This window comes from Macadamia integrifolia, chromosome 11, assembly GCF_013358625.1.
Source record: "Macadamia integrifolia cultivar HAES 741 chromosome 11, SCU_Mint_v3, whole genome shotgun sequence".
Taxonomy (NCBI): Eukaryota; Viridiplantae; Streptophyta; class Magnoliopsida; order Proteales; family Proteaceae; genus Macadamia; species Macadamia integrifolia.
In genome coordinates, this window is record NC_056567.1 from 29,319,602 (window position 1) to 29,340,271 (window position 20,670).

The 20,670-nt window shown below is 39.3% G+C and overlaps 1 protein-coding gene and 1 pseudogene across 2 annotated transcripts in view; both read right to left on the minus strand.

The window, feature by feature from the left end:
* Positions 1-851: 851 nt before the first annotated feature.
* The window catches only part of LOC122093757 (putative G-type lectin S-receptor-like serine/threonine-protein kinase At1g61610), a 29,153-nt gene continuing 9,334 nt past the window's right edge, over positions 852-20,670 (minus strand). The window contains exons 1-8 of one of the 2 annotated variants that reach the window (XM_042664227.1): positions 4,338-4,705; positions 2,904-4,234; positions 2,565-2,681; positions 2,262-2,476; positions 1,964-2,174; positions 1,610-1,847; positions 1,370-1,520; positions 852-1,281 (exon numbers count right to left, since the gene is read on the minus strand). In XM_042664227.1, coding sequence (XP_042520161.1) covers positions 973-1,281; positions 1,370-1,520; positions 1,610-1,847; positions 1,964-2,174; positions 2,262-2,476; positions 2,565-2,681; positions 2,904-4,234; positions 4,338-4,372 — 2,607 coding nt within the window. In that variant the 5' untranslated portion in view covers positions 4,373-4,705 and the 3' untranslated portion in view covers positions 852-972. Of the gene's footprint in view, positions 1,282-1,369; positions 1,521-1,609; positions 1,848-1,963; positions 2,175-2,261; positions 2,477-2,564; positions 2,682-2,903; positions 4,235-4,337; positions 4,706-20,670 lie in introns of those variants that run through there. The other variant, XM_042664229.1, reaches the window with a different exon arrangement.
* LOC122093852 lies at positions 14,231-15,416 on the minus strand (annotated as a pseudogene).

Sequence of the window (20,670 nt, forward strand, 5' to 3'; positions counted from 1 at the left end):
GCAATGCAATTCTTCTAATTCAACATGGTTCTAAGTATTGGTATTGGATTGACTGTCTCGTATTGGTATTAACCAAGATCGATATCGATACCGATACCAATAATTGATCAATCCGGATCGATTATCAGTATCTTTTCAAGGATAAAATCGTAAAAAATGATTTTTTTTTTTTTTTTTTAAATGTAAGGGCATAAGTGACCTCCAATGTTGGACACATGTCCATGACGACGTGGACAGTCAGGATAAAGAGAGGAAACATGGATCTGCAGCTGCTTTTTGATGGATCTCATCTGACCAACCCGATCCATATGGTTGAATCTAATTCCACCATCCCTTACCCTACCGGCCTACCCTACCTCCTTTTCAATTTGAATTTGATGAAAGACCTAGCAGGTTACAATAAGCATAAAATTTAGAAGTCTTCAACAACCCTGAAATGAGAAATCATTTGAACCTCACAGATACTTGGATACCTGCTGGCAATATAAAAACGTACCAAGGCAGACTCAGAGACAAGAGTCCTGCTATCACCTTCACCTTCACCAGAATCATGTTAAACACTGCTCCGCCAACTTCTCACTACATACTCTCTTTGTCATGTTATCACCTTCACCGGTTGTTCACGGATAAAAATCGTCTGCAATTCCTTATCCGTGCAATACCGTGCAATGCCTCATTCAGATGGTGACACGTGGATAAAGTGATTTGAACGGTTCAGATCCACGTGTCACCCTTTCAAGGGGGTATTGTACAGACTTGTACAAGATTAGAATTGCAGACGATTTTTATCCGTCGTTCACCTCTAACACGAGTTTTGACTGAAAGAACAAAGTATCTGGATCAATGCTCTATAACACAAATATGTTTCAACATTAAATTTAGAACAGGTCTAGAAGGTTACAATAAGCTTAGGATTCAGGAGTCCTCAACAGCCCTGAAATGAGAAATCATTTGACCCTCACAGATCATCTTCTATCTTCCAACTGCAGTGGTAACAGTTAGATTATTTGTGGAATTAACTTCCGGGCTTTCCACATATAAATCCTTTTCCACGCAATTTCTAACTACGGCAAAAGTCGGTTGCTTCGGATTAGGAACAATTGCAGTCTCACTTTCCAACATCAACAAAACAGATGACATTGTTGGTCTCTCCATTGCAGAGTCTTGCACACACAACAGCCCCACTTGAATGCATCTCAATATTTCCCAATTAAAACATGTATCAACTATAGATGAGTCCATAAATTCATTTCCTTTCTCTTCACTCCATAGATGCCATGCCTGAAAGAACTTCAAATTCATTAATTGTATGATCAACACACATAAATGCCTAAAAAAGTGTCAATCTTATCAAGGCATACACACTTACATATCCAATCAGATTTGAGTAGTGATCAGAATGAGAGATGTAGCTATTCCTCTGACCACTGACAATCTCTAGGAGCAACACCCCAAAGCTATAGACATCTGTTTTAACAGAAACTAAGCCTTCCATTGCATATTCAGGAGACATGTACCCACTACATAATAAGAGAAATTTACAAGTTGAATCAACGAAATATAGATCAAAGTGTGAATAAGGCTAACCAAAATGCTATTTTTTACTTACTATGTCCCAACTACTCTGTTTGTATTTGCTCGATTTTGATTCCCTCCAAAAATTTTAGCCATTCCGAAGTCTGAAATTTTTGGGTTCATCTCGTTGTCTAATAAAATATTGCTAGCTTTTAGATCTCGATGGATTATTCTGAGCCTCGAGTCTCGATGAAGGTAAAGGAGCCCTCGTGCAATTCCCTCAATAATGTGGATACGTTTCCTCCAGTCTAATTGTCCTTTTTTGGCTGGGTCTGCCCATGATTTTATCAGCAATGCAAAGAAAATCTATCATTCATGCTTTAACCTGAACTCGTAATGTATGAAAGTGAATCAGGAAATAAAATCAGTTCTAAGTAGAAAAACAAACCAAAAATAAAGGAATCCAAGCTGCCGTTGGGCATATATTCATAAAGCAACATCTTTTCCTCCCCCTGAATGCAACAACCCAGAAGTCTAACCAAATTCCTGTGTTGTAGTTTGGCAATGAGTATAATCTCATTCATAAATTCTTCCAATCCTTGTATTGAGCTCCTTGAAAGCCTTTTCACAGCTATTTCTTGTCCTCCAGATAGCATTCCCTGGAAGAAGAAAAATTTAGCAGCTTTCAGAAAAATATGTTCCTGATTCAGTCGTTATTTGATTCACAGTTTATTGTAAACTTTTACCTTGTAAACAGGACCAAATCCACCTTGTCCAAGCTTATTTGCCTCAGAAAAGTTGCTTGTAGCAACCGCTACACAATCAAAATTGAACAATGGCAATTCAGGAACATCTCCTTGTTGCTCCTCTCTTACAAGGTCCTTTAGTCGTACGAAGTAAAACTCCCGATTCTTGCTCCAAGCAATTAATTGCTGTTTTTTGTATCTCTTCCTTGACAAATCTGAGAATATGGTAAGTGCAAAGCATTTGAAGTGTCAGTAAAAATAATATCTAGCTAGCAGCATTTGTGAAAAGTTCTGTGAATTTACCTCTTAGTTTTGGAATAAATATATATAGTAAGTAGATAGACATGCTTAAAAAGACTACCCCAGATATCGCAATTATCACTATGATTGGCTTTGATAACCCACTGTTTCCACTTGCACCTGTAATTTGAATAAACTCTTTAGGTCCAAATACATATATCAAAATTTCCAAATTTTAAGCTATGCAAAAAGAAAAGAAATCCATGCATGAAACTGAAATCGCTTGCTATGAAAGTCTGGTCAGGTTTGAGGAGCTTAAGAAAAACATAGAAAGAAAGATAGTGAACCAGTTGAACTACTGTTCCCTATACTGCCAAAAAAAAAAAAATATCAGCACCTCACCTAATAATTCTGAAGCAGCGAGGTGGATGTAGATGGTATTCCCAGCTTCTTGAAATTGTTGAACATCAACTAAATCTCCACTCCATATCATACAGCCAATCCCACTGACATATGCATAAGCTCTGCAAGAACAGTTCCTCAGACACTCATCTTTACATTCACCTATGCCATTAACTGTGACCCAATTGGAGAAATCCGGCAATTTGATACCATCCAATTGTCTAAAACCATCCTCCTTCGACGGCTCAACCTCACTACTATTCTTCTCACACTGCAACTCTATTCTCCTCACACACCCACCTGACCAATTTCCCTTGTACCACTCAAGGCTATCTTTAGGTTCATACCCATATAAACAACTACAACTAGGGGAATGGGAATCCAACAGAGAACACCTCCCAAAAGCTCCACACATGTTGTAAATTTCGCATTCTGTGGGTGCTGACCAGGTAAGGTTCCACTCCTTTGTCTTCTCATCCCACAATAGCTCATTCAAACTTCCATCCCATCTTATCCTATACCGCAAGATACAATTTTTAGGCAGTGTATATGTGAAGTACATTACTCCTTTTTGAGTATCAGTGATGAGCTCAAACCCAGAAAGATAGAGATATCCCATGCTGGACACACCCACCAACGTTGTCCCATTCCACAGCCCACTTCTCCAACGCCGTGTCAATCCCTCCCATATCAGAATTTGAGGAGATCCCAGAGAATCCACACCCACATGGTAGTTTCCCTTGGAAGGATCATGGGCGCTTTTCCACGAAGTTAATGTGTTGTTTTCACCTGTATCTGGATTATAGCCCATTTTCATGCCAGGTAGGAAGGTATCTGTTGGATCACTGAAGCTCTGCCACAGGACCTTATCACTTCTGAGAAGTAGATTCCCGGAGTCCATGAGAACAGCAGTTGAGTTACTGGTTTTGATGGAAACATTTGTTGACCAGACAAGTTTTCCATCCCCATCCATCACCACCAGATTCCCATCGACTGTAATGTTGAGAACCCCTCTTCTATCCAGAATTGGACTCTCTCTGTTTGCAACCCACACAACTGTTTGTACTGGAAACTTATAATACCATATCCCAACATAGCGATTCGAGGAATTCCCAGGACTAAAGAAACCCAATTCGAATTTCTTCCCGGCGGAGATTATAGTCTGTCCGTCTGTGAGGAATTGACCTCGTGTGATGTTGTCTTCAGTTGCATCAGCACACAGAGACAATAAGCCGAACAATATGACGACAGAAATAAGCAAAGCACAAACCTGTCTCTGATGTTTGGTGCTCATCCTCTTATCGTATTGGATTGTAACAGAGATAAAATCGCTTCAAAAGAAAAAGCAAAATAAGAGCTTGGGTAGCTGCAATGTTCCATGACACAGGGAATAAGTTGAATTTCCTCCAAAATATAGTCAAAAATTTCTCTTACCTGATAAAAACAGCTTTCAGACCAACCAACCACATTGTATTTCTTTGACCAAAATTTTCTCATTTCCGTGCTTCAGCATAAGTCGTTAAGGATTTCTTTACTGAGTTTTCATCCTGAGCCTACCGGCCGCCCCCATCGCAGACCTCCCAAACCATTCACATCTGACCTGTTTGTAAGTTAAGATAAGCTTCAGGATCAACTCAAGTCAGGTTCCAGGGGACTGGTTTCTTGTTTTTTAGTAATATTTCTTTAGCGTTGAATCTAAATGAGATGAGGTCAATGTTCTAGATCTAACTATGACCATAAATTTTGTATTCTGAGTTCAATTTCCTTCATCACCTGTTAAGACTAAAATGTGTAAGTACACGGATTTTATGCCTAATTGAGGTAATAATGATAGAAGATGGAGGTAGCAGCTCCAAGTTTTTTACCTAATCTAAATTTTGTAAAAATATATCCACATGCCCCACATCCTGACAATGTAGGTTCCACACTGCCACTTTTTCTCTCTTTTCTAACTATGTGAAGGTGTGGACCATTACGGATCGAGTTCCTCTATGGAGAGGAATATGGCGGACAATTGGTGGAGATGGCTTCGGATCATGACATGTGGATTGTGACACATGTTATAATCCAGTGGGCATAGGAGAGTTGGTGGAGATGACTTCGGATCAGGACATGCGGATTGGGACACATGTTATAATCCAGTGGGCATAATCGGCTGAAATTTTAGGTTTTTGAAAAAGAATCCCTTTTACAAGTTCCACCAGCGGTAAATGATCACAAGGGCCTTAAAGGTTGTGTTGATTGTCGGAGTGATAGTAGCAGTGATAAGATATTTGGACCATCTAATGAATCATGGCGGTAGGGAGACTTGAAAAATGAAGAGAAACAACCACAATCAATTGCAAAATAGGAATTTGAATCTATGCGATGTCTGGTCTATGTTCAATCCGTGGAGGATGCAGCCAGTTGGCTAAGGATAGATTGTGAATGCTAATGCCAATACCACAGCACTTATTATTTTTATTAGTAATCAATGAGATGAATGGTAGATACGAAAGGCTGTGTGAATTAAAATTTGTGTTGAATCGCCAATCATGTAAATGTTTCCATGGCCTATGATCTTGTGTAAGTAATTGTCCATAGCTTCATACAAATCCGCCGCAAGAGCCTTTCTATTAGAGAGTAAATGGAAATTAAGAGGAAGAGCACTCTACACTAGTGCTCCTACCAGGATCTAAGCTAGTCTCCTCTTCCCAATTTGTAGGTTATTCAGTAGCTTACTCTACCGTTTCGTTCATTGTTACTTTTAAGGTCTCTTAAGATCATCTTCAGGATTATCATTGTGATAAGAAAAAAAAATCTGCCTTTTGTTTGAATCATTGAAGTTTGTAGAGAGAGCAACGCAGCAGGGAGAGGAGGGAGGAAGAAGAAGAAGAAGAGGGGAAATTTTTCAAAACCTAAATTTTCAGCCGACTATGTTTTGCATCTCCCATTTGATCGTAACACGTGTCAAAAATCCATATGTCACAATTCAAAGCCGTCTCCGCCAACTCTCGGCCATATTCCTCTCCATAGAGGAGTTCGATCCAATCGGTACCTGTTCTATGATTGGTCCAATTTAGGAGTTTTCCTTCCCCACACAAAAATAAATAAATAAATAAAAAGAAAAAATGTGCCTATATTGGCAGCTAGGGCCTAAGAGTTCGGAGTGAAACACAACAGGTGGGGGAGGGAGGAATAGCAATACCACAGTAAAGACCAAGGCCTAGGGCCTTCTACTTTAAGATAGATGCTAACCAACTGAGCATCTATATGGTGCTAGCATACCCTCCCTCGATGGTTTAGAGAATTTTTTTTTTTTTAATTTTAAAATACTTGGGCTACGTTTTAATAACGTTTCTGTTTCAGAAATGACATTTCGTGTCAATAACTGAAATTTCAATTTCTGTATCAAAATACCCTTTTTTTTTCTTTTTTTCTTTTTTTGTTAAATTTGGAACAAAACTGGAACGATGAAACTGCCTTTTGTCGTTCCTTCAATTCTTGTTTCTTTTTTTCTTTTCTTTTTTTTCACTTTTATTACAAAAAAATATGAAACACACCATAAATGCACCAAATGCTTTAGTATCTTTTGTTATTCCTATAAAACAAAAAACTCCAGAAACATTTTTCTAAAACATCACTAAACGTAGCTTTAATATGATAGTGGATTGATAGGCGCTCACAGGTATTGGCATCTCCCATGCCAAGCCAATAGGCATATGAGAGGGGTAGTTGCAATATAAAGAGAAACCACATGATTAGAAAGAAGAGTGTTGGAAGAAAAGAGAAAGTAAAAGTGATGTACATGCCGCAACTTGTACTTTTTTTTCCCAATAAATATTTAGAAGGATAAGCATTTCACAACAGTTGGCCTTAATATGCTACCTATTATGTGGCAAATAGGGAGGTGCCCAAATTTTATAAGTAGTTAAACCTAGGGGTGTCAATCAATCGGTTTGGTTTGGTTCTAGTCAGGTTGAATCGGTTTTGGTCTAGGAATGAGGGAAATCAAAATCAATCCATTAAGAAACTCGGTCGGTTTTGTTCGGTCTGATTTAGTCTCAGTTTATTTCAGTTTTTCACTATTGGGTTAATATTGGTTTAGATCGTGTTATTATCGGGTTTGAACCATGATGAAATCTTACATTCATAACTTGTAATGACAAAAGATTTGACCAAAACACTTGAAATTTATGATTAAATCATGTTTTATCATTGTAAAGGAAAGATAACTAATATTGAGACCAATGGATAACTAATTACTAAGAAGATAATTAATATTACAATCACAAAATGAACCTTATTATCCAATCATTTATTTAACTATCTAATTAATCTTGTATAGTGAACAAGGAAATCAATAGAAGCATTGTTATAATTTATAAATCAATTTCTCTATTCATAATCTCATATTCATTGATTTGTAATAATTCTCTTTACAATAAAAAATATTCTCACTAATATTGTCAAACATGGATAATCAATTCATCCATTTATAATCTCATAATCATTTTTTTTTTTATCGGTTCCATTCGGTCTGGTTATTAGTCAGTTTGGACAGGTTTTCATCCGGTCCCAACGTACCTCAGTCTAAAACCAATCTAATAAGGATTGATTTGGTTCAATCTAGATTTTTTCGATCGGTTTTATCGATGCGAGCTAGGTTTTGACACCCTTAGTTAAACCCCAAGATCCCTGTTAGCATATCAAACTTTAATAAATACAAAGTTTGTCGAGTGCCAAACTAAATGTTTGAAAATTCTTAACCATGATATATGTAACCTAGTGGATGTGTGTTTTTAGCATGTAAGGTTATGTTTGGTAGCCAAGAGAGAGAAAAGAAAAGAAAAAAAAGTACATAAATTATTCTATTTCTTTGATTTAAGAAATTCTCACAGAGTTTGGTATACCGCAAACCAAGAGAAGGTTCTTTTTCGAATTTCAAGATCACATTGGGAATGGTGAAATTTTCTTTTGAAAAAAAAATTTAAATTTTACCAATAACACGAGAAAACGAATTTCTTTTCTTTTTTTAATTAGTAATTAAAAAGACAATTTTTTATTTTTTTACAATTCATTTTTTTCTTCTCTTTTCAAGATTTTTTTTTTTTTTTTTCATTTCTTTTCTCTTCTCTTGGTTACCGAACACAGCCGAAGGATAGAGATAAATCTCTAATGACCAAAAGATGGGCTGTGAAATCAAGGGTCCAAAGACTCTTGGAAGGTTGTTAATATAGATGTTGAAATATTTTTATAATCTTAATTTAAATTTTGTTTTATTAAAAAAAAATGGTTTAATTAGTTGAACACCCCTCCTATACTATAATCAGATTGCTTGATATCCTAAAGTTTAAAAAGTTTACTTGAACACCCATAGTGTTTTAGATTTATTATAACTTACTCATGTTGATTAATCAATTGTTTATTAATGATGTCATGGTTGAGAAAAATCTTAAATATCCAGATTTTGGGGGGGGGGGGGGGGTTTGTAAATACATACTACAAAGGGTAGTGAATATAACTAATTAGCACCGCCATGATTTAAAGTCTCGGTCTAGTATCGGTCGTGTCGATTGATATCAACTGAGACCGATCCCCAATCCGTAACCGATCTGGATCGATTAATGAGTAAAATAGTAAAAAAATAGTCCTTTTTATAATATATATATATATATATATAAGAAAAATCAACTGATACCCACTGATCCGGATCGGTATCGGTATCGTCCCCTAAATCCTGGAGCACGACTCTACCGATTCAGTCCATGCTCTGGGGCTTTCCCTTCGATCACTGAATGAGTCCTCTCTACTGGAGACGAAGGAAACCCCAACCAGGTTGTGATCCACCCAACCGCCGACGAAGATCGAATCCAGACAAGAACGAAGACCGTCCTCCTTCTCCGAAACCCTATTCTGCGACCCTCTACAGCAAGCGCGACCTTCGCCCTCAACTAACCGAAACCCTAACAGAAGAACAAGGTTTTCTCTTCCATCCTTTATTTCTCTCCTTTACTCCTCGATTGCGACTGGTCTTCAGTTGTAACCGTTGAATTCTCTCTCTATTTTCTGTTTTTTGTCTCCTGAGTTTGAGAAGTACTTTGTTGACTGTGTGCATCATTATAATTCTGAAACATTCTTCAGATTCTTCTATTTTTTTCAAAGAGAACAATTGAAGCTCATCCAGCCCCTAAAAAATCACATTTGAAACTCCAGCATAGATCATCTAGAAAGTACAAGTCGCTCCCCATAGAAAGGGAAACAGTAGGAAATAAACCTGTTTCATATTTTAAAATGGAAAATGAATTACAGACAATAGCAGAGGAACATAGAACAAAAAAGCTAAAAACCATGGAGAGACAGAGAGTTATCAGATGGTATTGCATGTCCGTGGGGTTCCAATCCAATGGGATTATGGGAGGAAGAACAAGTCCATCCTTGAGGGTACACCCACACTGAAATCCTTTACTAAAATTACTCGTTCTTAAGGAGGCTGCTGCAATAACACAACTCGTGGAGCCATGAGACTGATGATTCTAATTTGGAATCTAACCCCGACACGCTTGCTTTCTGTACACCTTCCCTTCTTCTTCTCCATGGAAGATAGCCATCCCTGGATTTTGCCCTAGTATCCCATCTTGTAAGAGAGATGAGAGGGAGATCAATAAGTCGATTAGAGACGTACCTTCACCGGTGGGAAAAAAATCGTCTCCAATTTGCATTTGGTACAATTTCGTGAAATACCACTTTCAGGGGGTGACACTTGTATTGATACCAATGCAATGGTACACTAATTTAAGGTTTTATTAGTTGTACCAGATCTGGACCATTGCATTGATATCAATACACATGTCACCCTCTAAAGGTGGTATTTCACGGAATTGTACCAGATAGGAATTGCAAACGATTTTAACCCTCATCGGTGTGAAGCTGCAGCGGGGAGCTTTGTCGGAAACTTCAGTCACCTTCACCTTCATGGAGATGGAGCACTACCACACTACCAAGTTACTTCTCCAACAGTTTTAGAACGAAACAAGATTGGGTTAGGGTTATTTCAGGTTTAAAAGAGCAAGTTGGTCGTTTTCATGTCTAAGGTTCAAACTGAATAACTCATAAGGGTAAAATGGACTTTTTATACAATTACAAGTACCACACACTTGCACCCAAAAACAAAAAAAAATAGCACACCAACACCGTCTAAGTTTAGAATGGCTTGAAGTAAAAATTTCAAACTTTTGGGGTGTTGAGCAATTTGGCGTAGTACAAGATTGTCCAAGTAATTAACCCAAAAGGGGTGGATGTGTGGAAAATGTGCTTTAGTGGTCAGAATAAATACATACTAATATACAAAAGGCTACATAGTTCTAGCCTTGGACCTCGCACATGGGGGGGGGGGCCTTATGCACCGGGTACTAGGGGTGTAAATTTGGCCCTGATAACCTAAACCCGCCCTAAGTCGGAACCCTGTCTAACCCAATTATGAGGATTAACCCGACCCAACCCGGACCATGGTTTGTAGCTAGGCTTGGGTTGAGACCTAGGCCCAGCCCGGCCCGGCCCAACCTGGCCCAATTTTAACCCTAATCTATTATTGTGTTTAGTGATAGTGTTCCCCTTCCCTAGGCCTACATCATGTGTTACGCAAGCTATATGTATGACTTTAACCCACATCATATGTCTGTATGACTTCAACCCTCATCATATGTTACACAAGCCACATACTCTTACCTATTGAGTTAAGACGACCAAATCGCTAAACTATTTCCCTCTTTTTTTTTTTTTTTTACATAGGTTGTCTTTGTGTCTCCTATCATGTATTTATATGAACTTTAGATATAGTAGCAATCATAAAGAATTGGGCCAAAATTTGGCCTATCGAGAATCTAGGAGATGTGGTGATGCCAGGCGATTAAAAGTTCTATCTTATAACCAAGTTGACAACCTTGCTTGTTACAAATTTGTGGATTGGGGGTGGACAAAGGCTGGTCATAATCTTAACATCTCCCCCCCCCCTTTTGTAAGTATAGGCTTAACATTTGTTACTCATTGTAGGAAAAAAAAATATAGGACTAGCCAAGGTCAACACGACCTAACCCTGAGCGTTGAGCCCTGTAGGATTGGGCCTGAGTGTGAACCCAATAGGGTTAGGTTGGGCTTGAGTTGAGTTTTGTGGACCCAGGGTTGGATTGTGTTGTTTTCTGGTTGTCTGTGTTGGCAACCTCGACCACATGGTGCTGATAACGTGATTAGTTTAGGTGACATGGCCGAAAGTGGTGACGTGGGAGCATTTGAGCTCTTCAATGAGAAAATAATGTTACATGATGCGTATGGAGTGGATTGTGTAATCCATGATAAATGGTGCGGGATTCCGAGTCAAAGCTGATAAATTTAGCCTATTTACGCTCAGGGCATTCCTTTCCTAAGCACTTGATTTCATCCAATTTCGATACATTATGAAGATGTCACGGCATCCATAGTAAAAAAATGGCTTATCCTAATAGCGCGGCCGAGGCAAATTTCCACTGACAAGAGGCGTTGTAGATTCCGCCACGAGCCCTATGGTTGGTCCTATCTATCGGGTGTGATGCTTAGCACCACACTGAATTAGGTATGAGTTATGTGTATGGCACATGCCTGTACATGTGAAGAGGAGATGCCTTTTGAAGAGATCTAGTCAGATCTTGAAATCAAGAACCCGATCTAAGGGCCATTAAGCATTTCAGATTTTTGAAGAAGGAAGAGACAAGCCTCCATGAAACGTGTTGACGCAACGAATCATGGCTCAACAATATTTTAGGCATTGACGCAAGCCCTAACGGAACGGTCACCTCTGTAGCACAGGGTTGTGCTGCACGATCTGTAGTGCAGCACGACAACCTGACACCTGGATATTTTTAATCAAGTGGTCTAAATTTTTGAGAGCGTAGAGAATACAATAGACATGCAATACATCTGATTAGCATATCAAATCGATCCAAGATTTTTGTTGCCAATGGGTTTGTGCAAAGAGGTCGCCGTGAAAACCAGGAGCGTGCGTTGGGATTTCCCTTTCTATTTTCCTTATCAGTTATGTTTGCTAATCAAATGTATTGCATGTCTATGGCATTCTCAACGCTCTCAGAAATTTAGACAAATTGATTAAAAATATCCAGGTGTCAAGTTGTGGTGTTGCGCTACAGATTGTGTAGCACAACCTTGTGCTACAGAGGAGCCCGATCCAAGCGGTAACAGCTATGTCAGGCTTGCGTCAACACGTCAGCCTAGATGCTTAATTGACGGTCAATATTAATTAACCGTTATTAATTTCTACGGCCTAGATTAAATCCTTATTATATAAATCAAACAGCTCAAATCTTGATGATTTTTTTTGCGCCGCCCGTACGAAGATTCCATTTCTAGCTTTCTGGTTGCTCCAACTTTGGGAGGTCATTACTTGCAAACCACAAGGCCATTTTGGTCCATTCAAGTTGTAAGATTTCACAAATTTTTCCCTCTACCTATTGGAAAAAAAAGATCAGAGTTTTGGAGCACATTGACAGTCTCATCTCAAGCAAGGAAGCGCCCCACCCTAGTTGCAGAGTCCATTGAATCATCTTCATTCATAGACAAGAATGGAAGAATCGAAGCGCAGGCAGAAGATTATCTCTAAGCAACCACCCTGAATGAAGAAGGCAGGAAGCCTTTAGAGAGCTTCGAGCATCCTTCTTTCGCTTCGTGGGAGCCACATAGCCCATAACTGGAAGTCAAAGGGCTCGTACTACCTGCCTAACTCTTCGCTCTACTATAGATCGGAAAGCGCCTTCTAAACTACTCGACCGATGAGTAAAGCTGCAGATTTTGAGAGTGAAGCTCCCCCCCCCCTCGCCATCGGTTGCTAATATTTGAGCTTTAATGCTTTAAGTGAGTGTTATTTACTCCATTGAAGGTTGGTTTGTGAGATTGTTGAGCTCCTTTGATGGTGTATTTATATCAAACCAAGAGAGGAAGAAAGGGGAAGATAAGAAAGCAAGTGAGGGTTAATTAGTGCTTTCAAGAGCAAGAAGACAGGGGGAGAGAAAGTGTGAGCACTGAACTTGTCAGTGAACACTTGAAGAACCAAGTTCACACTGAGAGGTCAAGTTGGAGATTCCAATGGTCAGTATAAGTTCCCATATCATCCCAGACAACCGGTGGTGAGATTCTCTAAACCTAGATTTATTTTATACATGTTGTCTATGGTAATGAATGCATGCTAGTTGTAGGTGTGGATGTATACATGCTAGGCAAGGCTTGATTGTTGGTACTGATTGTAAGTCTCAATTATTTGTATTTGTGTACTGGGTGCTTAGTAGGTGCTAAGCACTGGAAGTGGGTGCTTCCTTGCAACGAGTGCTGCAAATTGTACCGGCACTGTGTATGCCATCTCAACTGCGGGTTGAGAAAATTGGGTGGGTGCTTCCGACTGTAGGTATAGTGAAAAATAGTGTATTGAGTAGGTACGAAGCCTTTATAGGCACTACTCCGAGGACGTAGGCATATTTTCGAACCTTGTAAAAATCCCTGTGTTGTGGGTGTGTTCATTGTTTGTACTGTATATCATTGAAGTGCGAGGAATGTGAAATAGATGTGCATACTTGGAAGTGCCTAAGAGAGGTTGAGTGTGCATACGATTGTGTGTGAACAAGGACATGTACTATAGAGTTTGCCGAGTCAGCTATCGAGATAGTTTTAAGGGATAAGAATTAGACTCACTGAGTCACTCCCGTCTTAGTGATTGTCGAATTACAGCAGATTGGGGTTTTAAGAAACCCGGCCTTGTTTCTCCCCTACTGGATGCGCCCTTTTTTCTAATATACAAGAAGGCATAAATTAAACCCCAATGCTTGACAGGCAGCTAATCCAAGCCATATATTTACCTAAAAATCAGACAGTCCATATCAGTTTTGATCGGATGTTTTTATCCCAATTTTTCATTAAAAAAGATTTTTTTATGATTTTACCCTTGATCAGATATTGATAAAAACCTAAAATTGGCCAAACCGGCCAATCCCGATACTTAGAACCCTGCTTGCAATATAAAAATGAACCAAGGCAGACGTAGACACAAGAGTCCTTGACCAGAATTATGTCAAAACAGCGCTCCACCAAACTCTCACTGCATCCTCTGCTTGTATGTTATCTATCACCTTCATCGGTTGCTCACCCCAAACACGAGTTTTGACTGGAAAAAAAAAAAAAAAAAAAAAAAAAAACATGAGGATCAATGTTGGTGTACGATGTCTTGTATTCCATAGCAGTTTAATCCAGGGAGTACTGGTGCAGCACCTAGTCCCACAATGAGAAATCATTTGACCTTCACAGATCATCTTCTATCTTCCAACTACAGTGGTAACTGTTAGATCATTTGTTGACTTAGCTTCTGGGCTTTCCACAGATAAATCATTCTCCATGAAATTTCTAACTACAGAAAAAGTCGGTTGCTTCGGATTAGGAACAATTGCAATCTCAGTTTCCAACATCAACAAAATAGATGACCTTGTTGGTCTCTCCATTGCAGAGTCTTGCACACACAACAACCCCACATGAATGCATCTCAATGTCTCCCAATTAAAACATGTATCAACTATGGATGAGTCCATAAATTCAATTCCTTTTCCTTCACTCAATAGATGCCATGCCTGAAAGAACTCCAAATTATCAATTGTATGATTAAACTACATAAATGCCAAACGAAGGGTCAATCTGAATCCAAAGAATACACACTTACATATGCAATCAGATTTGAGTAGTGCTCAGTATAAGAGAAGTAGCTATTCCTTTTACCACTAACAATCTCTAGTAGCAGCACCCCAAAGCTATAGACATCTGTTTTAACAGAAACTAAGCCTTCCATTGCATATTCGGAAGACATGTACCCACTACATAATAAGAGAAATTTATAAGTTGAATCATCGAAATATAGATCAAATTGTGAATAAGGGTAACCAGATTGCTAATTGTTACTTACTATGTCCCAACTACCCTGTTTGTATTTGCTCGATTTTGATTCCCTCCAAAAATTTTAGCCATTCCAAAGTCTGAAATTTTTGGGTTCATCTCATTGTCTAACAAAATATTGCTAGCTTTGAGATCCTGATGGATTATTCTGAGCCTCGAGTCTCAGTGAAGGTAAAGGAGTCCCTGTGCAATTCCCTCAATAATGTGGAAACGTTTCCTCCAGTCTAATTGCCCTTGCTTTGCTGTGTCTGCCCATGCTTTTATCAGACAATGCAAAGTAAAGCTATCATTCATGCTTTAACATGAACTTGTAATCTATGAAAGTGAATCAGAAAATGAAATTAGTTCTAAGATGTCAAAAAAAAAAAAAACCAAAAATAAAGGAATTCAAGCTGCCATTGGGCATATATTCATAAAGCACCATCTTTTCCTCCTGAATGCAACGACCCAGAAGCCTAACCAAATTCCTGTGTTGTAGTTTGGCAATGAGTATAATTTGATTCATAAATTCTTCCAACCCTTGTATTGAGCTCCTTGAAAGTTTTTTTACGGCTATTTCTTGTCCTCCAGGTAGCATTCCCTGGAAGAAGAAAACTTTAGCAGCTTTCAAAAAAAAATGTTCTAGTTCAGTCATGATTTGCTTCAATCAAAATTGAACAATGGCAATTCAGGAACATTTCCCTGTTGCTCCTCTCTTACAAGGTCCTTTAGTCGTACGAATTTGGCTGAAAACTCCCGATTCTTGCTCGAAGCAATTAATTGCTGTTTTTTGTTTCGGTTACTTGACAAATCTCAGAATATGTAAGTGCAAAGCACTTGAAGTGTCAGTAAAAATAATATCTAGCTAGCAGCATTTGTGAAAAGTTCTGTGAATTTACCTCTTAGTTTTGGAATAAATATATATAGTAAGTAGATAGATATGCTTAAAAAGACTACCCCAGATATTGCAATTATCACTATGATTGGATTTAATAACCCACTGTTTCCACCTGCACCTGTAATTTGAATAAAGTCTTTAGGTCCAAATACATGCATGAAACTGAAATCGCTTGCTAGCAAAAAGCTCTCTCCCAAAATGCAGGTCGCCTCCACTTACGTACGAGAAATGTACGCCATTACCCAGTCCGTCTTTCATTGGCGACAGTACCTTCTTGGGCGGCAATTTCTCATTATGACTGATCAAAAAAGTCTTAAAGGGCTCACCAACCAAACTATACAAACGCCAAAGCAACGACACTGGCTCTCTTGGCTTCTTGGGTTCGTGTTTGAGATCGTGTACCGCCTGGGCAAAGACAATTCCACAGCCGATGCCTTGTCTCGCTTCGCTGCAAAATCAACAGTATTGTTTTCCTTCTCTGGACCAGTTTTGGATTTCCTAGAAAAGCTACGAGATGAGGTGGCTACCAATGTTGAGCTCCAAGCTATTTGCACGGAATTAGCTTTGGACCCGGACCGATACAAGGGCTACTATATGCGCAATGATTTGTTATATTATCAACAGAGGTTAGTGTTGGCGTCTAACTCTCCATTAATGGAGAAATTCCTTTATGAATTTCACTCATCTCCAGTAGGTGGGCATGCGGGATTTTTGCGCACTTATAATAGGGTCGCATCCAATCTATATTGGAAAGGGATGAGAACGTACGTCAAACAATTTGTGGCGTCGTGCGCTATCTGTCAACAGACCAAATACCTTACCACCTCTCCGGCAGGTCTTCTACAACCCCTCCCAATTCCCAGTAAGGTGTGGGAAGATGTCTCAATGGATTTCATTACTGGGTTGCCCAGCTCGAAGGGGAAAACAACGATCTTGGTCGTAGTCGATAGACTAACCAAGTACGCACATTTTTGTGCCCTTGCAAGCCATTTCACTAGTCACAAGGTCGCAGAGACATTTTCCTCATAAATTATTAGACTCCACGGCCTTCCTCGATCCATAATGAGTGACCGCGACCCACTCTTTATCAGCAAATTTTGGCATGATCTCTTCCAACTTCAAGGAACGACCCTCTCCATGAGTAGCGCCTACCACCCCCAGTCGGATGGCCAGACCGAAGTCTTAAACCGATGTCTTGAGATGTACTTAAGAAGTTTCGTGTTTGATGAACCCACCTGGTGGGCAAATTACTTGCATTGGGCAGAGTATTGGTACAATGCCACTCACCATACAGCAGCGGGAATGAGTCCGTTTCAAGCGTTATATGGACGATCACCTCCAACTCTGTCCAGATACATCCCAGAGACATCCCCAATCGCAGCTGTGGACCAGGAGTTGCAGAGCAGAGACAAGGTACTCCAAAACCTGAAGCTAAACCTCTCCCGCGCCCAAGCTCACATGAAAACACAGGCCGATAAATCTCGCATGGAAAGAGAGTTCGAACCAGGAGATCGGGTCTACGTGAAACTCCAACCGTATCGCCAACATTCGGTTGCTCAACGCAACCACCCAAAACTGGGTAGACTTTTCTTCGGGCCATTCCCAGTTCTTAAACGAATTGGCAAGGTCGCCTATAAATTGGAGCTCTCGGCAGCATCTCTCCTTCACCCAATCTTCCACGTATCATTATTAAAAAAACATGTCGGGGATCACTCAGCTCAAGTCACTCCTTGGCCCCTACACACTACTGAAGAGGACGCAACTCCAGTACCCACAGCTATACTGGACTCACGGTCTATATTGAGACAAGGTCACATAGTGAACCAGGTCCTAATACAATGGAGTGACCTCCCCCTTGAAGAATCATCCTGGGAAGACACGGAGGCACTGCGGCAAAAGTTTCCATACATGAACCTTGAGGACAAGGTTCATCAAGAAGGGGTGGGTGATGATACGATTCAAATGGAGAAGGAGCCACTCGACACGTCAGCTGGGGACGTGGCACCATCAACTCGGACAACGACAGAAGCACGACGCTCTCAACGACAAAGGAGATGCCCAACGGTCCTGAAGAATTACGTATAGGGGACCACGGCATGTGATTTCTGTAATTCTGTTGAAACGAGATCCCATTGTGATACGGCTGTAACGGTCATTTGGTTGTATATAAATAGTAGGGTATCGGGTGTATGGGCATGCATAATATAACTCTCCTTCGTTCTCTCTTTTCTTGGAGGTGGCTAACCTCGAATTAGCCTTTGCATTTTTTTGTGCCTATCGCCGCTGGCAACGTTCCACCGAACTATCAGTTTCCATCCTGAGCCTACTGGCTGCCCAATCGCAGACCTCCCAAACCATTCACATCCCGACGGGAACAAATGACAGAGAAATTTTTATGGCCCAGCCGCCCTCTGACCTGTTTGTAAGTTTTTTTTTTCTTTTTAGTTCTTTGAGGTACTCATACTTAATCCATGTTCTCAAAATACAATATAAGATTTTGTTCTCAAAATACAATATAAGATTTTGACAATTGAAGCAGCCAAGGGCATTGGTTGTAAGTTAATATAAACTTCATGATCAACTCAAGTCAGGGCCAAGGGAAAACACTGACTGATTTCTTCTTTTTTAGTATTATTTCTTTAGCGTTGATTCTAAATGAGATGAGGTCAATGTTCTAGATCAACCTATGGCCATAATTTATGAATTCAGAGTTCAATTTCCTTCATTATTATTAAGTTTGTCTTGAATTCTTGATCCGTTTTGAAGATTGACCCGCTCTGATATATTTTGGTGGTGACTTGAATGGGAAGTTTTTTGAGATCTGTAATGGAAGCAGAGGGGCGTAGCCCTTGTGGTATGGTTTGATTGGATCGACCGCGACTTGAAGTATATAATTACTGTTGTCTTGTAAGAAAGCCATTGTATTTGGGGGATTTTTCGAGTTAGGGTTTCAAGACGAGTTTTATCAACGTTGCTTGGGTGTAATCTCTCTTCTGCATAGTGAAACATCTTCTTCTTCGCCCGAGGACGTAGCACACCACACTGGTGTGTGAACCTCGTTAAATCTGTGTCGTGCGGATCTTTTATCTATTTATTTTCGTATTTCTTGGTGTTTGATATACTAATTACAATGCTAGCTGGCCAAAAAAGATTTAAAAACAAAAAACAAAAAAACAAAAAAACAAAAAAACAAAAAAACAAAAAACAAAAAAGATAATAATGCTAGAAAATGGAGGTAGCACTAATAAAAAATTTCAAAAAATATCCCCACACCCACAATGTGGGATGTTATCACACATCCTGACCATATAGGTCCCACATGGCAAGAAGGTAAAAATGAAAGATTATGGGCTAAAGAGGACAATATTATACTAAACTTAATGGGATTGAGGCGTTACAAGCACTATCTGGGTGATGCCTTCTATAGAGAGAAACCCGATTCGTACCACAAAGGGTTGAGGGAGAGAACAATTGCAACAGCACTGCAAATACAATAGAGAAAACTCAAAATCAAGACCAATGCCTAGAGTCTTCTACCACAGGATAGGTGCTAAACTTCTATATGAACGGCATTCCATTGAAAAAAATATATATCATTATGAATAGCCCGGATTTGATAAAATGTGGTTCACCTTTGTTGTGTTATATAGAATGATAATGTGGTAATTCTAACTATTGGATTGATAACACATGGTTTGTTCATATATCAAATTTCATATTCTAATTGAATCAAGCACTCTTCTATTTACAAACATGAATGCCTACAGACCATTACTATGCAATATTTCATAATCCTGAATTTTCCGACCTCAAATTTGCCACAGTAAATTGTTTTCACATTTTAAAATTGTACATGTGAATAAGGAGCACTAGGCTACGCTTATCCACAAAATTTGGATCAAATTTACAATTTACAAAGTAATTTGATAAGCTTAGTAAGACCAACAACTCAAGAAAGTTTTACCTCTTAGAAATAAGGGAAAAAAATCGATGCCTGGTGTCATGCCCTTACGCCCAGGCATAGGGGGTGAAAAGGCCACCCTACCCCTAGTTAGATGCATGTGCGTCTTCCTTAATTGGTCCCCACACAGGCGCAGTGGCCACTTGACCAAGTAGCAATTGTTAGATCTAAGAATAAATATGGAAAAAGAACTAATTCATCCATGAGCATGGTCTATGCTAGGATTCTCATGAGTCTATGTCTCTCCTCCTTGGTGAAAAGACATCCCAACCCCTTAGAGATAAGATAAGACATAGGGAACGTTTCATACAAAAAATTACTTCCCAAAAAATAAAAACAAGATTTTAATTTGATTGAGCGACTAGCTAAGGGCATCTCGTAAGTATGTTCCGTTGAGATGAGCTAATGGACAAACACATCATACATTCATACATTTTTTTTTTGGGGGGGGGGGGGGGGGGGGGGGGGGGAGGGGTAGAAATACATTCATACATCATGACATGGAAGGATCAAAGAATCGAATGTCCAAGGTGATAGTTACCATAAGAAGAAAAAAAAAAAATTGGGATAAATGCCTATCTAAAATGATAGAAACACCCCCAACCCTGTTACTTGATAGAGTCAATGGAGAATCTTTGGTGCACCAACACCTTTCACAAAAACTTTTTACAAAATTCCAATGTTTGTTACATGGACAATTCTAATAATGTTTTTTGACTAATAATGTTAAAACTTAACATACATATATGTCAACATCATATCACCTCCCATGTGAATCCAGTGCATAGGGCACTGGATGCGGCCTATACTGGTAAAGCATGTGCCAAGCATGTGGTATAGGCTGACAATTTTTCTCTTAACATGATTTTGGTGTCTGAACCGTACTGGTTGACCCCTACTCAATATAAAGAATCATTTTACGGATCCCACATTTTTCAGGCAATTTTTTTTTTTTTTTTTTTTTTTTGCCACAT